The sequence below is a fragment of the Linderina pennispora genome (assembly GCF_002104995.1).
Source record: "Linderina pennispora strain ATCC 12442 chromosome Unknown DL89scaffold_4, whole genome shotgun sequence".
NCBI lineage: Eukaryota > Fungi > Kickxellomycota > Kickxellomycetes > Kickxellales > Kickxellaceae > Linderina > Linderina pennispora.
The window spans coordinates 1,262,306-1,281,081 of NW_024468252.1; the positions used below are offsets into that span (position 1 = coordinate 1,262,306).

Here is an 18,776-nt window from a genome sequence, read left to right on the forward strand (position 1 = left end):
TGTGCGGATTGCAGACAATTTCCGACGCTGTATGACACTGTCTTCTCCACGTCTAGTGTCTATTTGTCTGCATCGTCTGCATCGTCTGGTAGTATGATTCGCAGTCCTTCGTTCGCGCTACGAAACATTGTCCCGCCAAAGGACCCGAAGCCGCTGTGGGCACGGTACACACCCACTGCACTCGAGCGCACTGTGGCACTAATCAACAGCCATCCCGTCGTCTTATTTGCGCGACGCAACTGCGACACCAGCGAGAAGATGATCTCTGAACTCGCCAAATCCCAGATCGAGTTCCGGCTAGTCTATCTTGGCGATATGACGGCTGGAAACATCATCCAACGCCGGCTCCAGGAGCTTACGGGGCAGTGGACTGTGCCCAGCATGTTTGTCAAGAGCCACCACATTGGCGACTACAAGGAGACTGTAGAGGCGATAAAGCACGGCAGAGTCAAACAGATTCTAGATTCAGATCAGTGGATAGAACTTGTATACGCGGTGCGCCCGGATGTGTGGGCCAGAGACGCCAAACTGAAAGACAAGTCGCCAATGTCTTTTGATATGTGCCTGCAAGACTCGCACCGATTCAACTATGTTCATCGACAGCGGTGGGCAAAAGTCAAGCGGTACTGGGGAATGCATCCAGCAATTGAGGATATTCCTGCGTATACTCGGTCATTTAAGAAACTGTAGCGATACCAGTGGAATATAATGTAAACAAATGCTAGTTTGATATGTGGAAGCGTGATGTGGAAAAGGGGTGTACGGGAAAAGATATTGAAATGTGAGACATAAAATAACACGGGTGACAAGATAAAAAGGATATGTTTCAGCACAGATGTGTGAACAGGATATCTCTGGATAGACCCAGGAGCGGGCGAGTGTAGACAATGGGCTGGATATTCAGAGCCGAAATAAGCTTGGTAAAGCGATGCGCGCTTTCCTGGTCACTCGAGGTCAACGTCCCAGCGCGCGACCGCGATTCATGGATGATTTCATCGACATCCATGCCCGACAGTGAAGCGCGCGGTCTACTTGCAAGAGTCTTATATTCCGGGTGGTCTTCGGACATGCTCTTTGCAAACCTGATGCATCCAAAATTGGCAGGGAGCGACGAGTCAACAGATTCATAGGTGTCGACAAGAGTCTGCGTGCTGGCTTTGCGCATGCGGTGCGCATCACGGACAACAAATTCTGGCGACAGCACTCCGCCCAAGCTCGAGATGATATTAGGGATATCGAGTGTCTCTTCCTCATCGTTGGTGGCAGGCTCTAAAGCAACGCGTGGCGATATTGGGCCTCCCAGCATGGATATCAATGAAGGAATGTCAAGTCTAGCCACTGGTGCTGACGACACATTGGGGGTGACAGTAGCACCTAGTTCGTGAACAGACTGCTTGGGGCTAGCGAAAACGCACTCAGGGTCATGAGGGAGGAAGGGGTTCGTAAGGTACTCTGTAGTGCACAGCCCATTGATAACCTCATCGACATGCAGGGCAGCAGAGAACGCCGGTTCGATGACGCGACCAAGCGATACAATGAGCTTGGCTGAATCCAGCATAGGTCTGGCGAGAGGAATAACCAAATCCGTGACGGCGTTCGCACTGCCAAGAGCCAGAATGAGTTCGTCAACGTGAAGGATGGTAGGGAACATCGGTTCAATCACGCGACCGAGTGACGAAACCAACTCGACTGGATCCAATGCTGGAACTAGATCAGGAACAGCCAAATCCGTGATGGCATTCGCACTGCCAAGAGCCAGAATGAGTTCCTCAGCGTGAAGGATGGTAGGGAACATCGGTTCAATCACGCGACCGAGTGACGAAACCAACTCGACCGGATCCAGTGCTGGAACTAGATCAGGAACGACCAAATCCGTGATGGCATTCGCACTGCCAAGAGCCGTGATGAGTTCGTCAGCGTGAAGGATGGTAGGGAACATCGGTTCAATTACGCGACCGAGTGACGAAACCAACTCGACTGGATCCAATGCTGGAACTAGATCAGGAACAGCCAAATCCGTGATGGCATTCGCACTGCCAAGAGCCAGAATGAGTTCCTCAGCGTGAAGGATGGTAGGGAACATCGGTTCAATCACGCGACCGAGTGACGAAACCAACTCGACTGGATCCAATGCTGGAACTAGATCAGGAACGGCCAAATCCGTGACGGCGTTCGCACTGCCAAGAGCCAGAATGAGTTCCTCAGCGTGAAGGATGGTAGGGAACATCGGTTCAATCACGCGACCGAGTGACGAAACCAACTCGACCGGATCCAGTACTGGAACTAGATCAGGAACAGCCAAATCCGTGATGGCATTCGCACTGCCAAGAGCCAGAATGAGTTCCTCAGCGTGAAGGATGGTAGGGAACATCGGTTCAATCACGCGACCGAGTGACGAAACCAACTCGACTGGATCCAATGCTGGAACTAGATCAGGAACGGCCAAATCCGTGATGGCATTCGCACTGCCAAGAGCCAGAATGAGTTCATCAACGTGGAGGATGGTAGGGAACATCGGTTCAATCACGCGACCGAGTGACGAAACCAACTCGACCGGATCCAGTACTGGAACTAGATCAGGAACAGCCAAATCTGTGATGGCATTCGCACTGCCAAGAGCCGTGATGAGTTCGTCAGCATGAAGGATGGTAGGGAATACCGGCTCAATCATGCGACCGAGTGACGAAACCAACTCGACCGGATCCAGTACTGGAACTAGATCAGGAACGGCCAAATCCGTGACGGCGTTCGCACTGCCAAGAGCCAGAATGAGTTCGTCAACGTGGAGGATGGTAGGGAACGCCGGTTCAATCACGCGACCGAGTGACGAAACCAACTCGACCGGATCCAGTACTGGAACTAGATCCGGAATGGCTTGATTGACCAAAATACTCTCACACCCTAAGCGCTGGATGAGCTGCTCAGTGTCGACCAACAACGACGTCTCTTCCGTAAGATTGGGAGCAACGGCAATTCCCAGTCCATTGACCAGCTCCACTGGGTCCACCTCTAGGAACTGTGCCTCCGGCTCTCTTAAAGTAGCACCAAGGTGCTCTACCAATTCAGCATCACCTAGCTGCTCAATGAGGTCATCGATTTCGAGCAATGAGAACACATCTGGATCCACAAAAGTAGGATGGTGAACAGCAGTATTTCCTGTGGACCGGCACTGGAGCGCATCCGAATGATCGGCGATTTCGAGCTCCTTCAGCAGCTCGTCGATGTTTCGAATAGAGAAGGGAGAGTCAACGATTGGTACCGTAGCTACTGCAGAATTTACACATAGGCCTGCGAAGGCAGAGCTGCACACAGCAGTGGGATTGCCAAGGGTACGAATGGTTGCCAATATGTCAAGACGCGCTGGAGAATCGGGTTCATCGTGCACTGCTGTAACAGTAGCTGCTGGCGAGACCGCAAAATTGGGGTCTTGAGTCCATACTGAGCATTTTGGCTCGTCAACGAAACCGCCATCCATCACCACATCAGAACACTTGTCGATTTGGTAGAGTTCGTTTAGATCCAGGAGCTCAATCGGTTCGTCGGGCATTTGGTCGTGTGATGTTGCCCGAGGATCAAGGCTGGAGCTGTACTGCTGGCTGAAGGAGCTGTCACTCAGGGCCACTGAGGTGTGCTTGTCCTGCAACAGCGATGTACGGGTGGCCTGCTGCATTTCGACCTGGATCTTGTTGGCGCTTTTGCTGCTCCTCTTCAGCATGGGCTTTGTAGATTCTTCTTCAGCAAGTTCGATAAGTGGCTGCAACTGGGAAGTTGTCTGAGACAACCCCGACTCAGGGGACGCATACCATGTGCCAGATTGCGCTGGTGACGGCGGGATGAAGCTGGTTGTGTTCTCGCTGTAGGCGAAATCGAGCGAATCAAGGCCAAGGCTCCTGCTGGAGAAATTCAAAGGCGACCTTACCTGTGAATCCAGTTTAGACGGTGTCTGCGGGGCGCTGGGCAGGGTGCGGGTAGGTGACGCTTGACGAGCTGGCTTCCACGGCACGAGTGGTGGCTGACCATTGTCTGCAAACAACTCGTCCAAAGGCGGCTACAAGAACGCGTCAAACGGCAAATGAGGAATCAATATTTGGCCTCCGCTAAATACAGCAGGCATCCAAGTGGCGACCATTTACATTGTAGCTGAGGGTTGCAAGAACAAACGGGAATGCATGGCCCCAAATGTATGAGTTCATTTTACCCAACCTGCAATGGCGCTGCCAGATAGAGGCTATCGATGAAGCAAACATCTGGGAGTGGTCCTGACCCGCTGCATTGCATGGGCGACACAAAGGTGTGCAGCACATAAGCCCTGTTTGGACCAGAAGGTGTGGTAACAGAGCAAGTGCATATTACGACTGCCATGGATGTCAAAATGAAGCGGCAGGTGGTTGCAGGGGCCAACACCTAGCAGAGCCAGCAATAACAAAACAAAACGCAACCATACTGAGTCGCTTACCTTGTGGCGCTCCCGGTCTTGTGGAATCTCTGCCATGCTGTCCTCTGGCAGTTGCCGGAGCTCTGTCATGTGGCATGTTTTAGGCACCGACGCACACGCCTGCTCCAGAATGTCCACACGTGCGTCCATCATCGGGCTCTCTTCGCCAGTAATCGGATCGTAAAATACCGGCTCTGCAAAGTCATCAGTGCCATGTCGGTGGAACAGCTTGCGGGCTGCAGTGAATATGCTACGCACACTGCGGTTGGAATGTGACGACGACGGTCGCCGCTCACTGTGATACTGCTGGATGTGCACGCGATCGCCGGTAGAGGCCGTGTGTGGGCTGGCAATGTCTGCATCCTGTGGATCTTCTGATGGGTGCTTGCGCCGGAGACTACCGCTGCGGAACAGCCGCTTGATTGACTTGCCGGTGGTCGATGTGACCCGGCGCAGGCCCGTGCTGAGCCGGCGGTGCGAATGCTCAGGCGATACAGGCTCTGTGAACCGCCGTCGTGGCGAGATGTTCGCAGGTTTCGATGGATCGGTCATTAATAGAGATGAATATCGTGAAGTAGTAGCGGGATAGGAGAAGGTTATAGATGTGCGGGAGAATAGAATAAAGTAGAATAGGGAGGTTAGGAGTATCGGCTGTAGAGGAGATAAAACAAGAAGGAGCTGGGTGTCCCCATCTGCGCTTGGAACCTGGGCTTCTTTTTAAGGGAACCGCGGGGCGGTCTTCCTTCTGAAAAGTCCTGGCAGCACAGGCGTGGGGGCCGCCGATGTACAGTGCGCCACTGGGGCAAAGACTTCAGAGCAACAGTCCCTCTCCCTGCGAGCTATTGGGGCCGTTTTCTCGCAGTCAGCTCAGGTGAGTGGAGCGAGCGATAAGGCCACCAGTCCGATAAAAGCTGCACTGGAGATCGCTATCGCAGGACTGGGCCGGCTCCATCATCTCCTGACGCAGGACTAGCCAAAGGTGCAGGTGGTCACAGAGGCAGGTTGTCGCGCACGGGGCAGGTCTGCAGTGAACTGCGGCTCCGATAGTAACTGGGCCTCAGAATCAGCCCCGCTTCAGCGAGCATTGCTCATTACGTCGGCCGAACCTCCTGCATTGTTTGCTGGTACGAGCCCAGCATGGCACTCGGGGGACAGCGCTCACGTTTGTGCGAGTTCGTGTGCAATTAATGCCGCTATATGGTCACGGGGCAAGAGGAGCCGCCGCGGCCTGGGCTAGTTCTTTTGGATGGGAAGCGGTGGAGCAAGCAATTTGCGAGATAGCCCGCCGATGGAGCGGCGTGCTGCTGAGATCGCACTTTCCACTCTCGCTTGCTCTCCTCCTGTCAGATAGTTTTTGTATTTTTTTCGCCGCTGCCGTTCTGTTGAATTTTGTCGTTCTCTTTTCCACATCATTTATACTCCCAACCCTTGTACAATTATCCACGCAGCCTTCAGCTCAGCCTTATCTTTTTGCACCTGTTTATTAGCAGTACTCAAGCTCCCTGCGGAAAAAGGGCCCAGTTTGCGCACAGGCTTTTCTGGAATTCGGACACCGCCGCATGAGCAAGATAGCAGCCGCCTCCACACAACCACCCCCAGACACTAGAGCCCCATTTGTGGGGAGCACAGCAGAGACCAACAGCGTGCTCTACCAGCAGATGCACAGCGAACGGGACCACTACTGGCCCTCTGGGGGCATTCCTCCTCACCGCGATACCGGCGACCAACGGCTACAGGGAGCAGAGCCACGGGCACAGTACCAGCACTCGCATGCGTTTATGAGCGGTGATATTACGCTGGTGCCTGAACGGAGGCCTGGCGATGTCGTAGGCGAGAATTTGGGTCAGAGCACAGCAGCGATTGGTATGGGTGGCGGCAGAGAGCGGCAGCTGCTAAACAAGTTGCCAGCCAAAGACGAAGGCGCGCTGCAGGATATTCGTCAGGGCTCGACCCAGGCGGCGGCCCCCTTCTGGTCCCAATCGCTCAAAAACTCGATAGCTGGCGCCGGCGCTGGCGCAGTATCATCCATAGTGACGTGCCCACTGGATGTGGTAAAGACACGGCTACAATACCAAGGCGTGCTGCAGGAGAAGTACAGGCGACTCGGGCATAAGCCATACCGCGGCACATTCAGCACACTGGAGCGGATAGCGGCTGAGGAGGGCATGCGTGGGCTGTACCGCGGCCTGGCGCCGATGCTGATGGGGTACTTGCCGACATGGGGCATATATTTTGCAGCATACGAAGGGCTAAAGGCCAAGACTTCACAGGTACTCGGCTGTCAGCCAGGCCACGCAGCTGTGCACGTCGTGTCGGCAATGGGAGCGGGCGCAACGACATCTCTGCTGACAAACCCGGTGTGGGTGCTGAAATCGCGGTTCATGACCCAGAGCGCGTTCACGGACTACCAGTACACGAGCATGTGGCATGCAGTGAAGGTGATCCAAGCGCACGAAGGGTGGATAGGGTTTTACAAGGGCCTCGGGACGAGTCTGCTGGGCGTAACACATGTAGCTGTGCAGTTTCCTCTTTACGAGCAGCTCAAGGCGGTTCTCAACGACGATCCAACTCACCAGCTCGCGTCATCACGTATCCTGCTGGCGTCAGCCATCTCTAAGATGTTTGCGTCCAGTGTGACATACCCGCACGAGGTTATTCGCACGAGGCTGCAGAACCAGTCGACACATCCGCCAAAATATAGAGGCATTGCCCATGCTGTCCGGCTGATTTACAAGGAGGAGGGAGTGTCCGCGTTCTATCGGGGATTGTCGACGAATCTGATTCGGACCGTGCCCGCCAGCATGATGACCCTGCTGACATACGAGCTGCTGATTCGCATGTTGTAAATGTAGAAAGATGGTTCGTTTTTCCAGGGTGAACTTTCATGTGAAAACTATCGTTTATCCGCACTGCTGATTCGATTATCCGCACATCGATATCGCGCATGTATGCCCATGTGTATGTCGCACGACTAATGTATTGGGAACAATCTCAGACGCCAAAGGGCGCAATCTGCTTCAGCAGCGCTGTAAATTCAAAGTGCGGCAGCGTCTGTAGCCTGCGAATGATACGATCGAGCTCGCTGAGATCCAGCCAGATCTGTCGCCGGATCTTCTCGTTGTCGGTGCTAGGCATCTCTCCACGTAAATCGACGCCCTTTGGCACCAGCGTGTCGCTTGCAGACTGATCAAGCTTCGAGTAGTCCCTGGTTTTGCGCAGCCTCTGCAAGCTAGCCTCCGTCTTGCTAATTGTCGCCAAGGCATCTGCGCTGGCACTCGCGACCTCCTTCGAAACACCTTTGCACGCAGCCTCTCGCAGCGCCGCAGCAGCCTGGTCAGCGAATTGCTGGCACTGGCTTTGTGCTTGCAGACCGGCGATTTGGTGCTCTACTGCCTCCAGTGGAGCGAATAGCTTTGAGATGTACCCCGAAGCGTCAGTAGGCGGCTCACGGTTTGTATGCCGGTAGTGCGATGTTGTGCGGCGCAGGTGTGCGGCAATGTTCGTACAGCTCTGCGCAACAACCTGTGCAGAAACAAAGTCAAGTGCACATTGGGTCGTGCTTTCGAGGGTGCCAAACGCTGCTGTGATCGCAGACGTCAAGCTGGCGGTAATGTCCTTGGATGAAGCCTCTGGGGCATCGCCTCGATTTGTTCCGTTGATGGGAATGCCGAACATCCCCAAATGGCTGGCGCTGGTGGGCGATTGCATGCCCAGCAATGGGGACTGCACCGGCAGCAGCTCTGCAACTGAGGATATATACCCCACCATGTACCCACGGAGCACTATCACGTCATGCACTGCAAACAGCGCACTGCTAACCCGGGCATCACCAGCCGGGCTGCCATTTTCAGTTGGCCTTTCCTGGACCAACGAGCTCACTATAGACTCAGTCTTCTTTCCGAACCACAGCACGACCTGGATACTCAGCTGCCAGAACCGAAACGCCAGCGGCGCCAAGTACACATCTGCCGACCAACACCGGCGGATCGCCCACACAGCCAAGGCGGCAGTGTCAGTGCACAGCCCCAATTCTGCGCGTATGGCGTCTACAGTGGCACGGTCCACCAGATGGTCCTCCGATGAAGTGCTCCGGATGGAGCCGTTTTCCGAGCTAGCCGATCTGTTGCTCATAGTAGATGCCGGGGTTCCTGACCGACTTGGCCCACTAGGGCTTGTAGCACGAACCCGATCCAGCGATTTCCTTGTCGGCGTTGCTGGTTCCTTGCCCTCGATGGCATCGATGATTTGGGTCTTTCGAATCGCAAAGTACGCTGATAATTGCCACTTGCGGTGGAACTCCACAAAATGCTCGTCCTTGGCAAAGTCGACAGCAGCGGATATTGAATCGGCGTGCTTGAATAGATCGCTAAAGTCGCGCACAAACCGACACACAATCTGGTAGTTGTGATGGAATCGATCTGGCATCCCCGGTACAAACAGCAATGGCAGCGATGTCATTATCGCGTCAGATATCTCGTGCCAAAATACCTGCGTCTTGAGGTTATACTGGCTGGTCGGCAGATGTGCACAAACGCCGTCGACTAACGGAATCCCGACACGCGCGACAAATCCAATGATGCGCTCCAACATATCTGCCAGAGCCTGCGAATCCATGCCCATGCCCTTGCCAGGCTGACCGGCCACCGCGCCATGCACAAACGGCTTCACCAGCCGATTCCTCAAAATGCTTTCGGCCTCCGCCTGCTCATCAATAGTGCTGTATGCGCGCAGACACTGCGACAGCCATAGCAGGTTTTCCGTCTCGTCCTGAGTATCGGCGTCCTCGCTGAAATATGCGAGATGCTGGTCGACGCAGCGCACAAAGAAAGTATATAGCGCTAGTTTCAGCGCCTTCTCGATACCACGCATCCGTGTTTCTGCCTGCTGGACAAACGGCGAATCCCCGCCCTTGCCAATAAAGTATTTTATCTGACTGAAATCCACTGCTGCGCGCTCGAGACACTTAACATGCTCCGACAGGTCTCCTTCGTTTTTGCTCTGTGCAGCCTCAGCTAGAATAGCGTTAGCCCTATCCAAAAGCCTCGCTAGATCGATGAACACTCGCAGCATCTGTTTCTTTTCGCGAATCGCAGTGCGGTATGCCAGCCGCATGTCTAGATAATCGAGCTTGGCCGTCAACTCGCCATGCGTCGCCGATATCTGCTCCGACAGGTCGTGGAGCGGCGCGTGCACCCCTTTGATAGTTGTGTCGATGCCATTCAGACTGGTGCCCAGCCCAAGAAAGTCCTCGTAGCGGAGGTTAATCAGGTTGTGTAGCTCGCGACGCAGCTCACGCAGCTGGCTGCTGAGCTCGCTATGAACTTCGGTCAGTGCTTTGCCCTCCTCTAAGCGTTGCAAGGAGTATTCATGCACGTCGAACTGCCGTCGCTGGGAGCCTGGAGTGCCCTCATCTGATGGCATTGTAGTTAAATTGAATGCTGAGAAATAGATGTATCAAGGCAGTGTGAGGTGGAAAACAGCCGGTGTGCGCGGTTGAAACAGCAGTTAACACATCACACCTGGCTTGATTTTCGGCCTATGTGTAAATATGATTATGTGATTCGTGTTTCGACATCAGCAGATCGGATTAATATCCAATAAGCTGTGAGATAAGATTGCACGAAGCCCCTCAGTGCGGTCCTCAGAGAGTATGCCAATTCGAATTTCTCCTCCAATTCAACCTGCGAATTGCTTTACCTGTTCCCCCCTCTTCAGATTCTATACATAACTATTTAACAATGGAGGCTATCGGCCGCGCTGTCCAGACCAACTCTGCTTTCCGTGCCATCGTGCGCCCGCTCGCCAACACCTGGGTGAACCTGTCCGGCTACCGCCGCCTGGGTAAGTTTGTGGATTCCGAGAGCTGAATGGACGAAGACAGAAACTGAAATCGTACGCATTTCCATATTTTTAGGTCTCCGGTACGACGACCTTATTGCCGAGGAGAGCCCGATTGCTCAGGAGGCTATCAGCCGCCTGTCGCGCCAGGAGATCGATGGCCGCAACATCCGCCACAGACACGCGTTCCAGCTGAGCCTGGCGCACCAGGAGTACCCGCGTGCCAAGTGGACCAAGGCCGAGGACGACTATGCGTACCTGCGCCCGCTCATTGAGGAGGTCCGCCTCGAGTTTGCTGAGCGCGATGCGTTCAACTCGATGACCACGGTCAAGAAGTAAGACGCCTTTTCTTTCGCCCTCTGTTTTCGTTCAACTATAAAATCCCGACTTGACTATAGGCGAATTGGCGAGCAGTCTCTTTTGGGATGGCTTCTGTTTGGTGTCTGGTTCGAAGGGTTCTTTGTATAACACAAAAGCGCAGCTCCATCAATTGCGAACAGACCAGGCTCACACAAAGGCTGTCAAGGCTATTGCGCGCCGCCTGCATGCAACTGCCGAACAGCTTGCAAATAATTGTTTCCGTTTTATTTCTAGCTGACGCCGACGCTGCTGCCCTCTCACATAGCCAGGGTATAAAAGGCGAGCGCCTCAACACACTCTTGCCTCCCACCTACACTCCATTTTTCAGAACTCTATTTTTCATCCTTTTTGGCATACTTCACTCCCACCTCCACTCCTTGGCTCTACCAGATTCTCGCTTTGCACTGCGCACCGACCTTCACACACATATAGATTCTTTTTGCACCCATACCCGCACACATAGCACCCACGGACTCGCCCATGGACACCTTGCAAGCGTCGCCTGGCGGGAGCACAGAAGCCATATCGCCAGCCTTGTCACCTCCGGCAGCAGTCTCGTTCACTGGCAGTGCCTCTGGTGTCTGTTTGGGCGATCCCAGACAGCCAGCTAGTGCACGCGTGCCGCCTGAAGTGCTTGAGGAGATTTTCGGCCTGCTTCAGCCCCACCAGAAGGCCCTTCACTCATGCATGCTGACCTGCCGTCTTTGGAAGGAGCTGGTCACCCCTCTTCTCTGGCGGCGCCCGCAATTTGCGCGACTGTCGCAGGTCATTAAATTCGCCTCCACGCTGTCTGCCACTGCCCAAGGCCGTGCCACGAGTCATTATACGCGGCTCGTCCACTCTCTCTCCTTCAGCAGACTGGCAGAGGCCGACAGGAATCACCCAAAGCTGGCTGGTTCGATTGGCACGATCATACATCATCTGGTTGCTGTTGTGGCACCCGCAGCAGGCCCGTGTGGAACGGGCGATGGGCAGTTCTGCAGCGGTCCGCTGACAGCGCTCAAGCGGTCGAAGAGCCTCTCGCGCAATGATGAGGAGTCTGCACGGCCATATTCAGCGATTGAAATGTCGACAGAGCCCAGTGCCACCAGTGTGTACCATTCGGCTGCAGCTGAGATCCCTGTAGCCAGTGACACAGCTGATTCTAATGATGACAGCGAATATCGGGTGGCGTATACACCGGCTGGAACAGATCCACTAGACCTGCAGGACCCGCAATGGCAACTCCCCAAGGCGGCCAGCGGATTCGGGCCATTGTCAAAAAGTAGTCTACTGCTGGACGTATCGCTGCCCGCTGCTGACGACACCCATTTGAGCTACTCGGGCGCATCCACCAGCTACCATAAACGTAGCATGCGGAACTCGATGCGCGGACCGCGGCACAGCGATGGGCTGTCTACTGACCACTACACCTCGTCATTGCGGCACCTTGACTTGTGCTTTTGCAAAGGTGTACGCAACTACTCGCTCCAACGGCTGGCCCCCAGGCTCTCATCCCTAACTAGCCTGAACCTGGCTGGTGGTCTGCGCAGCGATATCACTATGGCCAAGCTGTCCCAGCACTTGACTGGTCTGCGGCGGATCTCACTTGCGTGGACAGCACATCTGACTGATTTCGGTGTCGGCGAGCTCGCCCAGCACTGTCCCAGGCTTGAAGTCATTGATTTAACACACTGCACACAAATCGAGGACACGTCGCTGACAGCTATCGCCTATAATCTAAAGGCGCTGAAGGCTCTGAGCGTCGCATATTGTACTGGCATCACTGATATCGGCGTCCGCGAAGTGGCAACAAAGTGCACCAAGATCAGTGTTCTGAATGTCATGAAATGCGTGCGGGTAAGCGACGTGATGCGCAAAACACTCTCTAACCAGTCTATCATTTGCGAATGCACCGTGGCAGAGCCATTTTCGATTGATACACAGCTCTCAAGATAGACAACTGCATACTTATACTCAGCAATATACTACCATTTGACTTTGCTTCATGCACTTCCCAATGTTTATTTGTGAATACCAAATCTTGATTGGTTGGGAGGGGGCTAATATGCTGCCCACGCACAAGCAATGGAGGCAGCAGCGACAGCGTAAGCAAGACCAGCAATGGCGTTTGTGTTGGTATTTGCCGCATTCTTGCTGCTCTTGGACGACTCGCTTGCCGAATGCTCATGGCTCGCAAGGGCACCCAGCTCGCTTGCGCTGCTCGCCTCGCCAGCACGCAGCCCGGCATTAGCAGCGACATGGTACGGCCGGTTGGCTTCATACTGCTGAGATGCGACGAGCACCTGTGGTGCATATCCGACTTCAACGAACCCAGGCTCGTTCCCGTAGACTTCACAAGTAGCAATCACCGCTAGAGTGAGGGCAAATACAGCATGCTTGGTCGCCATGTTTGTAAATAGGATATACTAAGAAGACTGTTTGCAAAGTAATGGTCTAGAAGAGTTAAATACAAGGTGCTTATGAACCTCTGAGTAGCCGAAGGATGTGGAGAGCAAAGCAAGAATAGCAAGAGTAAATAGCAGATGTAGTACCGCTGGTCACTGAATGCACTATCCGACCCAGTGTTTCGACAAAGGAACACTGCAAAATTCGCATTTCCACTTGAATGGGGTGAACAATGCTTGCCTGATATGTCTACACAGCAGGTCAGTCCAAAGCCACCTGAACTGCATGCCAATGTACGTTTGTCGACTCCTCCTACGAGCCGGTACGAGTGGTTATATAAACAGCTCTAGCTTTTGGTGGGCAATATGACATATTCACGCTTTGCCGCTTAAATTGAAAATGGACCAGTAGGTTAAAAGATGACAGATATGCAGCAGCATGTATGTGTGAGCAGTTTTGCTTTGTTTGAGTCAGAAGCGACGACCTAGAGTGGCCAATAAAGTAGTTAGATGTAAACCAGCCATCAAAATACATGCTTTTTTTCAGGCGCTTGTACAATTGCTTGTGTTTTGAGCTGAGCGAAAATCATACCATCCCAGTGACATTTCGTCTATTAATCCATTTCAGCAGCCAGTATCTTGGCCAGTTTGGTTCGCGGAGAATGTGCTCGACCAGACACCAGTGTAGCTGAAAACACAAGCAATAGAGAATTTACTAGCTCACGCACGCAGACTGCGTGAAGGTCTTGTAGCCAATGCGCCACGACTTCGACCCGCCTTCTGGAATTTAGGTCTGGGCGATCATGTACCAAGTGACACCACACCATGCCTTGGGTCGGATGTTTGGGACAATAACCAGCAAAAGAACTAGCTGTGCATGTGTTCACCACTCAAGATGTCGCTTGTGCAATTGTGGATGCCTTCGGCAAGCAACAGCTGTTGCTCGCTTCCCTAGCGACTTTGGCGGTACTGACATACACGAGTATAAATGAGCATGGTTTGTCCGCAGATTTCAAGCAGAACACATCACTGCCAGTCCTGACACTTAGCGAAACCATCCTCCCCAGGTACCACTGTTTCCCTCTGCCTCCTACCTCCAAACCCCCTATTACCCTCCCGACCATCAGCGCCTCAAGTAACCCACTCATCAACCATGAAGCTCTTTGCGCCTGCTTTCCTCCTTGCTGCTGTCGCCATGGCAGTACCTGCCCCTCAGTCTGATAATGTGGATGCTATTGAGCGTCGGCAGATCGAAAATGTTGGGTTGGAATGGCTGACGCGCCAGGTCGAGAACGCCAGCGAGCAATGGCTCAAGCGCCAGATCGAGAATGGCAGCTGGGAATGGCTCAAGCACGGCAATGCCCCGGTTGCCTATGGCAGGCGTCAGGTCGAGAACGCCAGCGAGCAATGGCTCAAGCGCCAGATCGAGAACGCCGGCTGGGGATGGCTCAAGCGACAGCTGTAAGCAGCCAACTACCTTGAAAGCCACTGCCTGACACCCTGCCTCACTCTTCAGTAATACACCCTTCGGACACCAGTCTTTATGATGTTTTGTTATAAATACAGCCCACTCCACGCTCTAGTTTTCATAGTTCAGCACACAGGTCCTCGATCTCGGCATTGGGGGGCATCCGGCTGATTCTAACCGCAGCCGCCGTGTGGCACTGCAGCACAGACACGTCCTCTTTGCCGCACGACGGGCACACAGGCAGCGAATATGGCGGCAGGTCACGAGTCACTGCAACGGCGCTGTCAGCACCAGCAGACTGGGCGCCGTAATCAGACAGAGCGCCTGGTAAAATGACAGACTGGGATGTCTGGATCAGCCGGTCAGAGCCCGAGCTCTCGTACAGGGGAAGGTCAATGGTGCCGTTGGCGCCGGCATTTGGCAGCACCGAGACATAGGCGGGGATGGTCATCTCGACAATAGCGCCTTCGGGTGCCTTGACCAGCGCTGTCAGCACCACCTGATGCCGCACGGTGACGCTGTCGGACTGGAGCTCGAACTGCACATCCTCGTAGGCAGCCGGCATATTTAGCGCCACCCGGTGCTCTTCCCGGCTGTCGGCTGCGGAGCCCTGTCTGCCAAAGGCAATGCGCTTGCGTGCAATCACCTGCGTCTCTCTGTGGACCGGCACATGGCCAGCATCGCGGAACACCGTCTGCACCTCCTTGAGCACCAGATCGAGCGCCATTAGACGCAGCCCCTTGATGCCAGGCTCGACAATGCATGTGAACTGGGCCAGCGCGCTGTCTGCCACGATGTGAGAGTCGCGGGCCAGCGTCACCTTGACCTTGTCCTCCCATTCAGCGCTGGGCGCTCAGAGCATCGGCGCTTGCGTCTGCCCACTCGCTGCCTTCGCCGGGATTCCGCACCACCACCACCGGTGTCTGTGCACTGCAGTTTGACCGCAGACCTGTCAGCGTTAGCTTGGCACGCACAGTGTATGAAATGCTGCCAAACAGGAGGTTGGCCGTCGGTGGCAGGTCGCCTGGCAGCACCAGCTCGAATCTCAGCTCGTGCATGCCGGCGCTAAATGTAGCTGTGGATTTGTCGGCACCCGGTACTACCAGCTGCTGCGAGATGTCTGCCAGACGCCTGTTTGCAGTCACTGGTGATTGCCGGCCCCGGGCACTGGCGCTGGCAGGGCGTGGTGTGAAGCTGATGGCCTGCTCGCCAGTGAATGAGACGTCCAGCGAGCGCACCTTGGTTGTGGTGCGGAACCTGGCAACAACCTTGCCAGTCAGGATGTGGCCGGCAGCCTGTGTGCGCTCGCCGAACAGGCTGACCGTGTCTGTGTCCAAGACAATAGAGATGGATGTCGGTTTCATGGCTTGTATGTGAGGAATTTCCCACAGAATGTGAATGTTGCGAATGCAATGAGAGCAAAGTAGCGGGAGGGAAAGGGATGGCGGCCAAGGAGAGCAGAGGAGGGAATGCGATATTTTCGCTCTCATCTCTCCAAGAGATCGACCCCTGCCTTTAAAGCGTGCCGGCGAGTGGCATTGCCTTTCTTGGGCAGGTGTGAGGGGTATGCATGCGGCTGGGATTTGGTTGAGGCGAATCGCTCCTTTCCTCAACCAAAAGTACGTTCCGGCGCTATCATCGCTGGCACGGCGGGGGCCATCCGGCCATCCTGGCTGGCACACACAGCATTGCTGGGACGACCTGCCTTCATGCCCACTCCCATGGCCACCTGATCCGGGAGCGGCATATGCAGGCGGACGCTTTGTCTGCCATGCAGCCGACCAGCTGGGATGCTTCCGCCTAGAACATATGCGGATCGCACTGCCCTTGAGCCCCTGAACCCTTGTCCATTTCACACGGCGGCTGTGCTCTGTTGGAGAGATGGCCAGCACACAGCCCTCCGCACGCCAATGCCAACGCCAACGCCATACCCCACAGACTGACCCAACCTGTGAGCAACTGGCCGATATATATTGCACATGCTGCTCATAGTTTGCCATTGCCGCGAGCCACGCCGCCTGCACGGGGTTAGGCTTGGGCTAGCGGGCAATGCAACCTCAGATTCTGACTAGACACTCTGTGAGCATATTCTTCGAATGAATGGACTGAAATAATACTAAGCGATGGGCTCCGGAAGAGGCTTGAATCCAGTGTTCGCCAGCGGGCAGTGCGTGCCAGACTCGGGGTTGCCCCACCAGGTCGGAATTACCACGTTCTGGAGCGCAAAGAAGATAATGATGCCCGAGATCGCAAGACCGCAGTCAAGGCCGGCCGACAGCGAGAACGCATAGCGCTGCCACCACTGGTTGCGGTACTTGTGGATGAAGTAGTTGAAGATAGTGCAGGCAATGAACCAGTTGACGTAGATGTGCGACGGCGCCGGCGGCATGTAGCCCGAGGCCGAGAACAGCAGCGGGATGTGGACGTGCTTCCACAGGCTGTTCGGGTAGCGCTTCTGCAGGTACCAGAACGGCACAGGCAGGAACACGCCGACAATGAACAGGTAGAGGCCGACGTGGTAGGGGCTGTCGCTGCCGAACATGCGGCCCGGGCCAACCAGACCCCAGATGACCGACGCCGAGTAGAAGGTGTTGGCCTGGATACACGTCCACGGGCGGCCCTCGGGTTTGCACATGTTCTCGACTGTGTTCATGAGCCAGTACGCGACACCCAGCTGCACAAAGGCGCAGATGATGGTGCCCACCAGCTGGGCAATGAACAGCGTGCGGGGCGGGATCTTCATGTAGTGGCCGAGCTTCTGGTCCGAGACGAGCAGCAGCGCCTGGGCCATGGTGATGTAGCCGTACACCTTGAAGGTGACGTTGGCGATGGGGTCGCCAACCCGGCCGTAGCCGATGATGAACTCGGTGATGATGTTGAGGCCTGGCTGCTGGTTGCTGAGCGCCTGGATGATGCCAATCGGGATGGTGAAGATGAAGGGCAGCACGACACTGAGAATGACCCAGTACCAGTTCATGAGGTTCCACACCTCGCACACAATGATCGACATGGCGAAGGTGATGGCAAAGGTGACCAGGTACCACCACTGCGGGACCTCGGGGTAGCGGCGCATAAGCTTGGCGTGGATGTCGTCGTCCATCGAGCGCGACTGGCGCACGCGCTGCACAATGTCCTTGCCGTGGTGCAGAGCAATGTATGACAGCACAGTCATCAGGCCAGCGAAGCCAATGCCGTAGGTCAGACCAAAGTGGAACGACATGCGCAGGTGGCCGTACTCCTCGTACTTGACGGGGTCCAAGTTCTGGTCAGGTGTCATGACCTCGCTGATGTTATACCGGCCGCCGTCCGGCAGGTACAGCGACGCGGTGTAGATCGGGTAGATGCCGTGGCCCCAGGTGTTGGTGTAGTAGCCGATCGGGGTGATGATCCACATGATGATGACGAAGCCGGCAAACACGTTGGCAGCCATGACCCACGGGATGGCGATGGGCGAGCCCGTGAAACCCGACGAGATGTAGCTCCAGTCCAGCGTGAGGTTGAGGATGCCCAGACCGTGGGGCGCGTCACCAATCTGCTGCGCAATGACGTTGTTGGGGGCAGCAAAGCACAGAATCGCAATCATCGACAGCGTCGGGAAGATGGTGCCGGGGACCCAGTACCACGCAAAGCTGGCAGCGAAGCAGACCCAGAACATGCGCGTGCGCGACCAGCCGTTCCAGACCGAGTGCTCGTGGAAGGTACGGAACAGGGTCACCGACACCAGCGTGGCCGGCCAGATCATAGCGGAGGGGTAGACCAGGAACTCGCGCGACAGGCCGGCAAACGAGTAGCCCATGACCTGCGACGACAGCAGGAACAGCACACTGGGACCGAAGCCCATATCGGAGTTGTACCACATCTTCTTGATGGTCACGACATCGATGGCGTAGGCAACACCCACCGACGTGCCGGCAAAGATGGAGATGAGCACATGCTCCTTGATGTTGAACTTGCCCGGGTTCATGGTCCACTCGAAGCCGAATGTGCGGAACTTGCGCGTCGGCAGCACCTTGGACATGGCAAAGCCCAGCGGGAACGACAGCAGCTGCACGACATAGCCACCCAGAGTGATGGGGTTTTCACGGAAGAAGAAGAACTGGTTGACAAAGGCCAATAAGACTGTGAATTCCACTCCCAAGAAAAGCGAGCGGAATGTAAGGCATGGGAGATCTGGATTATCTGTATTTGACACAGCTACCGCAACCATCTCGTATGGTGACTGCTCTGTAGTCTCATCTTCATCCATAAATGATGGCTTTTCAATCCCTGTGGCATCTTCTTTCATGTA

General features: G+C 55.0%; 11 protein-coding genes across 11 annotated transcripts; 5 read left to right on the forward strand and 6 right to left on the reverse strand.

Moving 5' to 3' along the window:
* Nucleotides 1–93: 93 nt before the first annotated feature.
* On the forward strand, nt 94–690 carry DL89DRAFT_256612 (uncharacterized protein; the record flags this gene model as incomplete). The annotated part of the gene is made up of 1 exon (XM_040885462.1): nt 94–690. One exon carries the CDS (start codon nt 94–96, stop codon nt 688–690), a length of 597 nt encoding a protein of 198 aa, XP_040745145.1.
* Nucleotides 691–1,600: 910 nt separating this feature from the next.
* On the reverse strand, nt 1,601–5,088 carry DL89DRAFT_129852 (uncharacterized protein). The gene is made up of 3 exons (XM_040883308.1): nt 4,457–5,088; nt 2,555–4,048; nt 1,601–1,977 (listed from the first exon to the last, which is right to left on the reverse strand). The coding sequence occupies exons 1-3, from the start codon at nt 4,985–4,987 to the stop codon at nt 1,948–1,950; spliced, it is 2,055 nt and encodes a 684-aa protein (XP_040745146.1). The 5' UTR covers nt 4,988–5,088; the 3' UTR covers nt 1,601–1,947.
* A 684-nt stretch (nt 5,089–5,772) lies between these two features.
* On the forward strand, nt 5,773–7,432 carry DL89DRAFT_266623 (mitochondrial carrier). The gene has a single exon (XM_040887145.1). The coding sequence runs from the start codon at nt 5,995–5,997 to the stop codon at nt 7,279–7,281; it is 1,287 nt and encodes a 428-aa protein (XP_040745147.1). The 5' UTR covers nt 5,773–5,994; the 3' UTR covers nt 7,282–7,432.
* A 912-nt stretch (nt 7,433–8,344) lies between these two features.
* DL89DRAFT_221940 (uncharacterized protein) lies at nt 8,345–9,505 on the reverse strand (the record flags this gene model as incomplete). Its single annotated transcript, XM_040884552.1, has 2 exons — nt 8,345–8,466; nt 8,617–9,505. Coding segments are annotated over 2 exons (1,011 nt in total), but the record flags the coding sequence as incomplete, so codon positions are not given.
* A 668-nt stretch (nt 9,506–10,173) lies between these two features.
* Nucleotides 10,174–10,612, forward strand: DL89DRAFT_222264 (cytochrome b-c1 complex subunit 7; the record flags this gene model as incomplete). The annotated part of the gene is made up of 2 exons (XM_040884580.1): nt 10,174–10,276; nt 10,350–10,612. The coding sequence occupies 2 exons, from the start codon at nt 10,174–10,176 to the stop codon at nt 10,610–10,612; spliced, it is 366 nt and encodes a 121-aa protein (XP_040745149.1).
* Nucleotides 10,613–10,683: 71 nt separating this feature from the next.
* Nucleotides 10,684–12,623, forward strand: DL89DRAFT_129870 (RNI-like protein). The gene has a single exon (XM_040883310.1). The coding sequence runs from the start codon at nt 11,114–11,116 to the stop codon at nt 12,569–12,571; it is 1,458 nt and encodes a 485-aa protein (XP_040745150.1). The 5' UTR covers nt 10,684–11,113; the 3' UTR covers nt 12,572–12,623.
* Nucleotides 12,624–13,186, reverse strand: DL89DRAFT_129867 (uncharacterized protein). Its single transcript, XM_040883309.1, has one exon. The coding sequence runs from the start codon at nt 13,021–13,023 to the stop codon at nt 12,676–12,678; it is 348 nt and encodes a 115-aa protein (XP_040745151.1). The 5' UTR covers nt 13,024–13,186; the 3' UTR covers nt 12,624–12,675.
* Nucleotides 13,187–13,470: 284 nt separating this feature from the next.
* On the reverse strand, nt 13,471–14,107 carry DL89DRAFT_266625 (uncharacterized protein). Its single transcript, XM_040887146.1, has one exon. The coding sequence runs from the start codon at nt 13,845–13,847 to the stop codon at nt 13,635–13,637; it is 213 nt and encodes a 70-aa protein (XP_040745152.1). The 5' UTR covers nt 13,848–14,107; the 3' UTR covers nt 13,471–13,634.
* A 41-nt stretch (nt 14,108–14,148) lies between these two features.
* Nucleotides 14,149–14,733, forward strand: DL89DRAFT_266626 (uncharacterized protein). The gene has a single exon (XM_040887147.1). The coding sequence runs from the start codon at nt 14,174–14,176 to the stop codon at nt 14,483–14,485; it is 312 nt and encodes a 103-aa protein (XP_040745153.1). The 5' UTR covers nt 14,149–14,173; the 3' UTR covers nt 14,486–14,733.
* On the reverse strand, nt 14,607–15,852 carry DL89DRAFT_292082 (uncharacterized protein; the record flags this gene model as incomplete). The annotated part of the gene is made up of 2 exons (XM_040890255.1): nt 14,607–15,333; nt 15,371–15,852. 2 exons carry the CDS (start codon nt 15,850–15,852, stop codon nt 14,607–14,609), a joined length of 1,209 nt encoding a protein of 402 aa, XP_040745154.1.
* Nucleotides 15,853–16,604: 752 nt separating this feature from the next.
* DL89DRAFT_221926 (OPT superfamily oligopeptide transporter) lies at nt 16,605–18,734 on the reverse strand (the record flags this gene model as incomplete). Its single annotated transcript, XM_040884549.1, has 1 exon — nt 16,605–18,734. One exon carries the CDS (start codon nt 18,732–18,734, stop codon nt 16,605–16,607), a length of 2,130 nt encoding a protein of 709 aa, XP_040745155.1.
* Nucleotides 18,735–18,776: the final 42 nt, after the last annotated feature.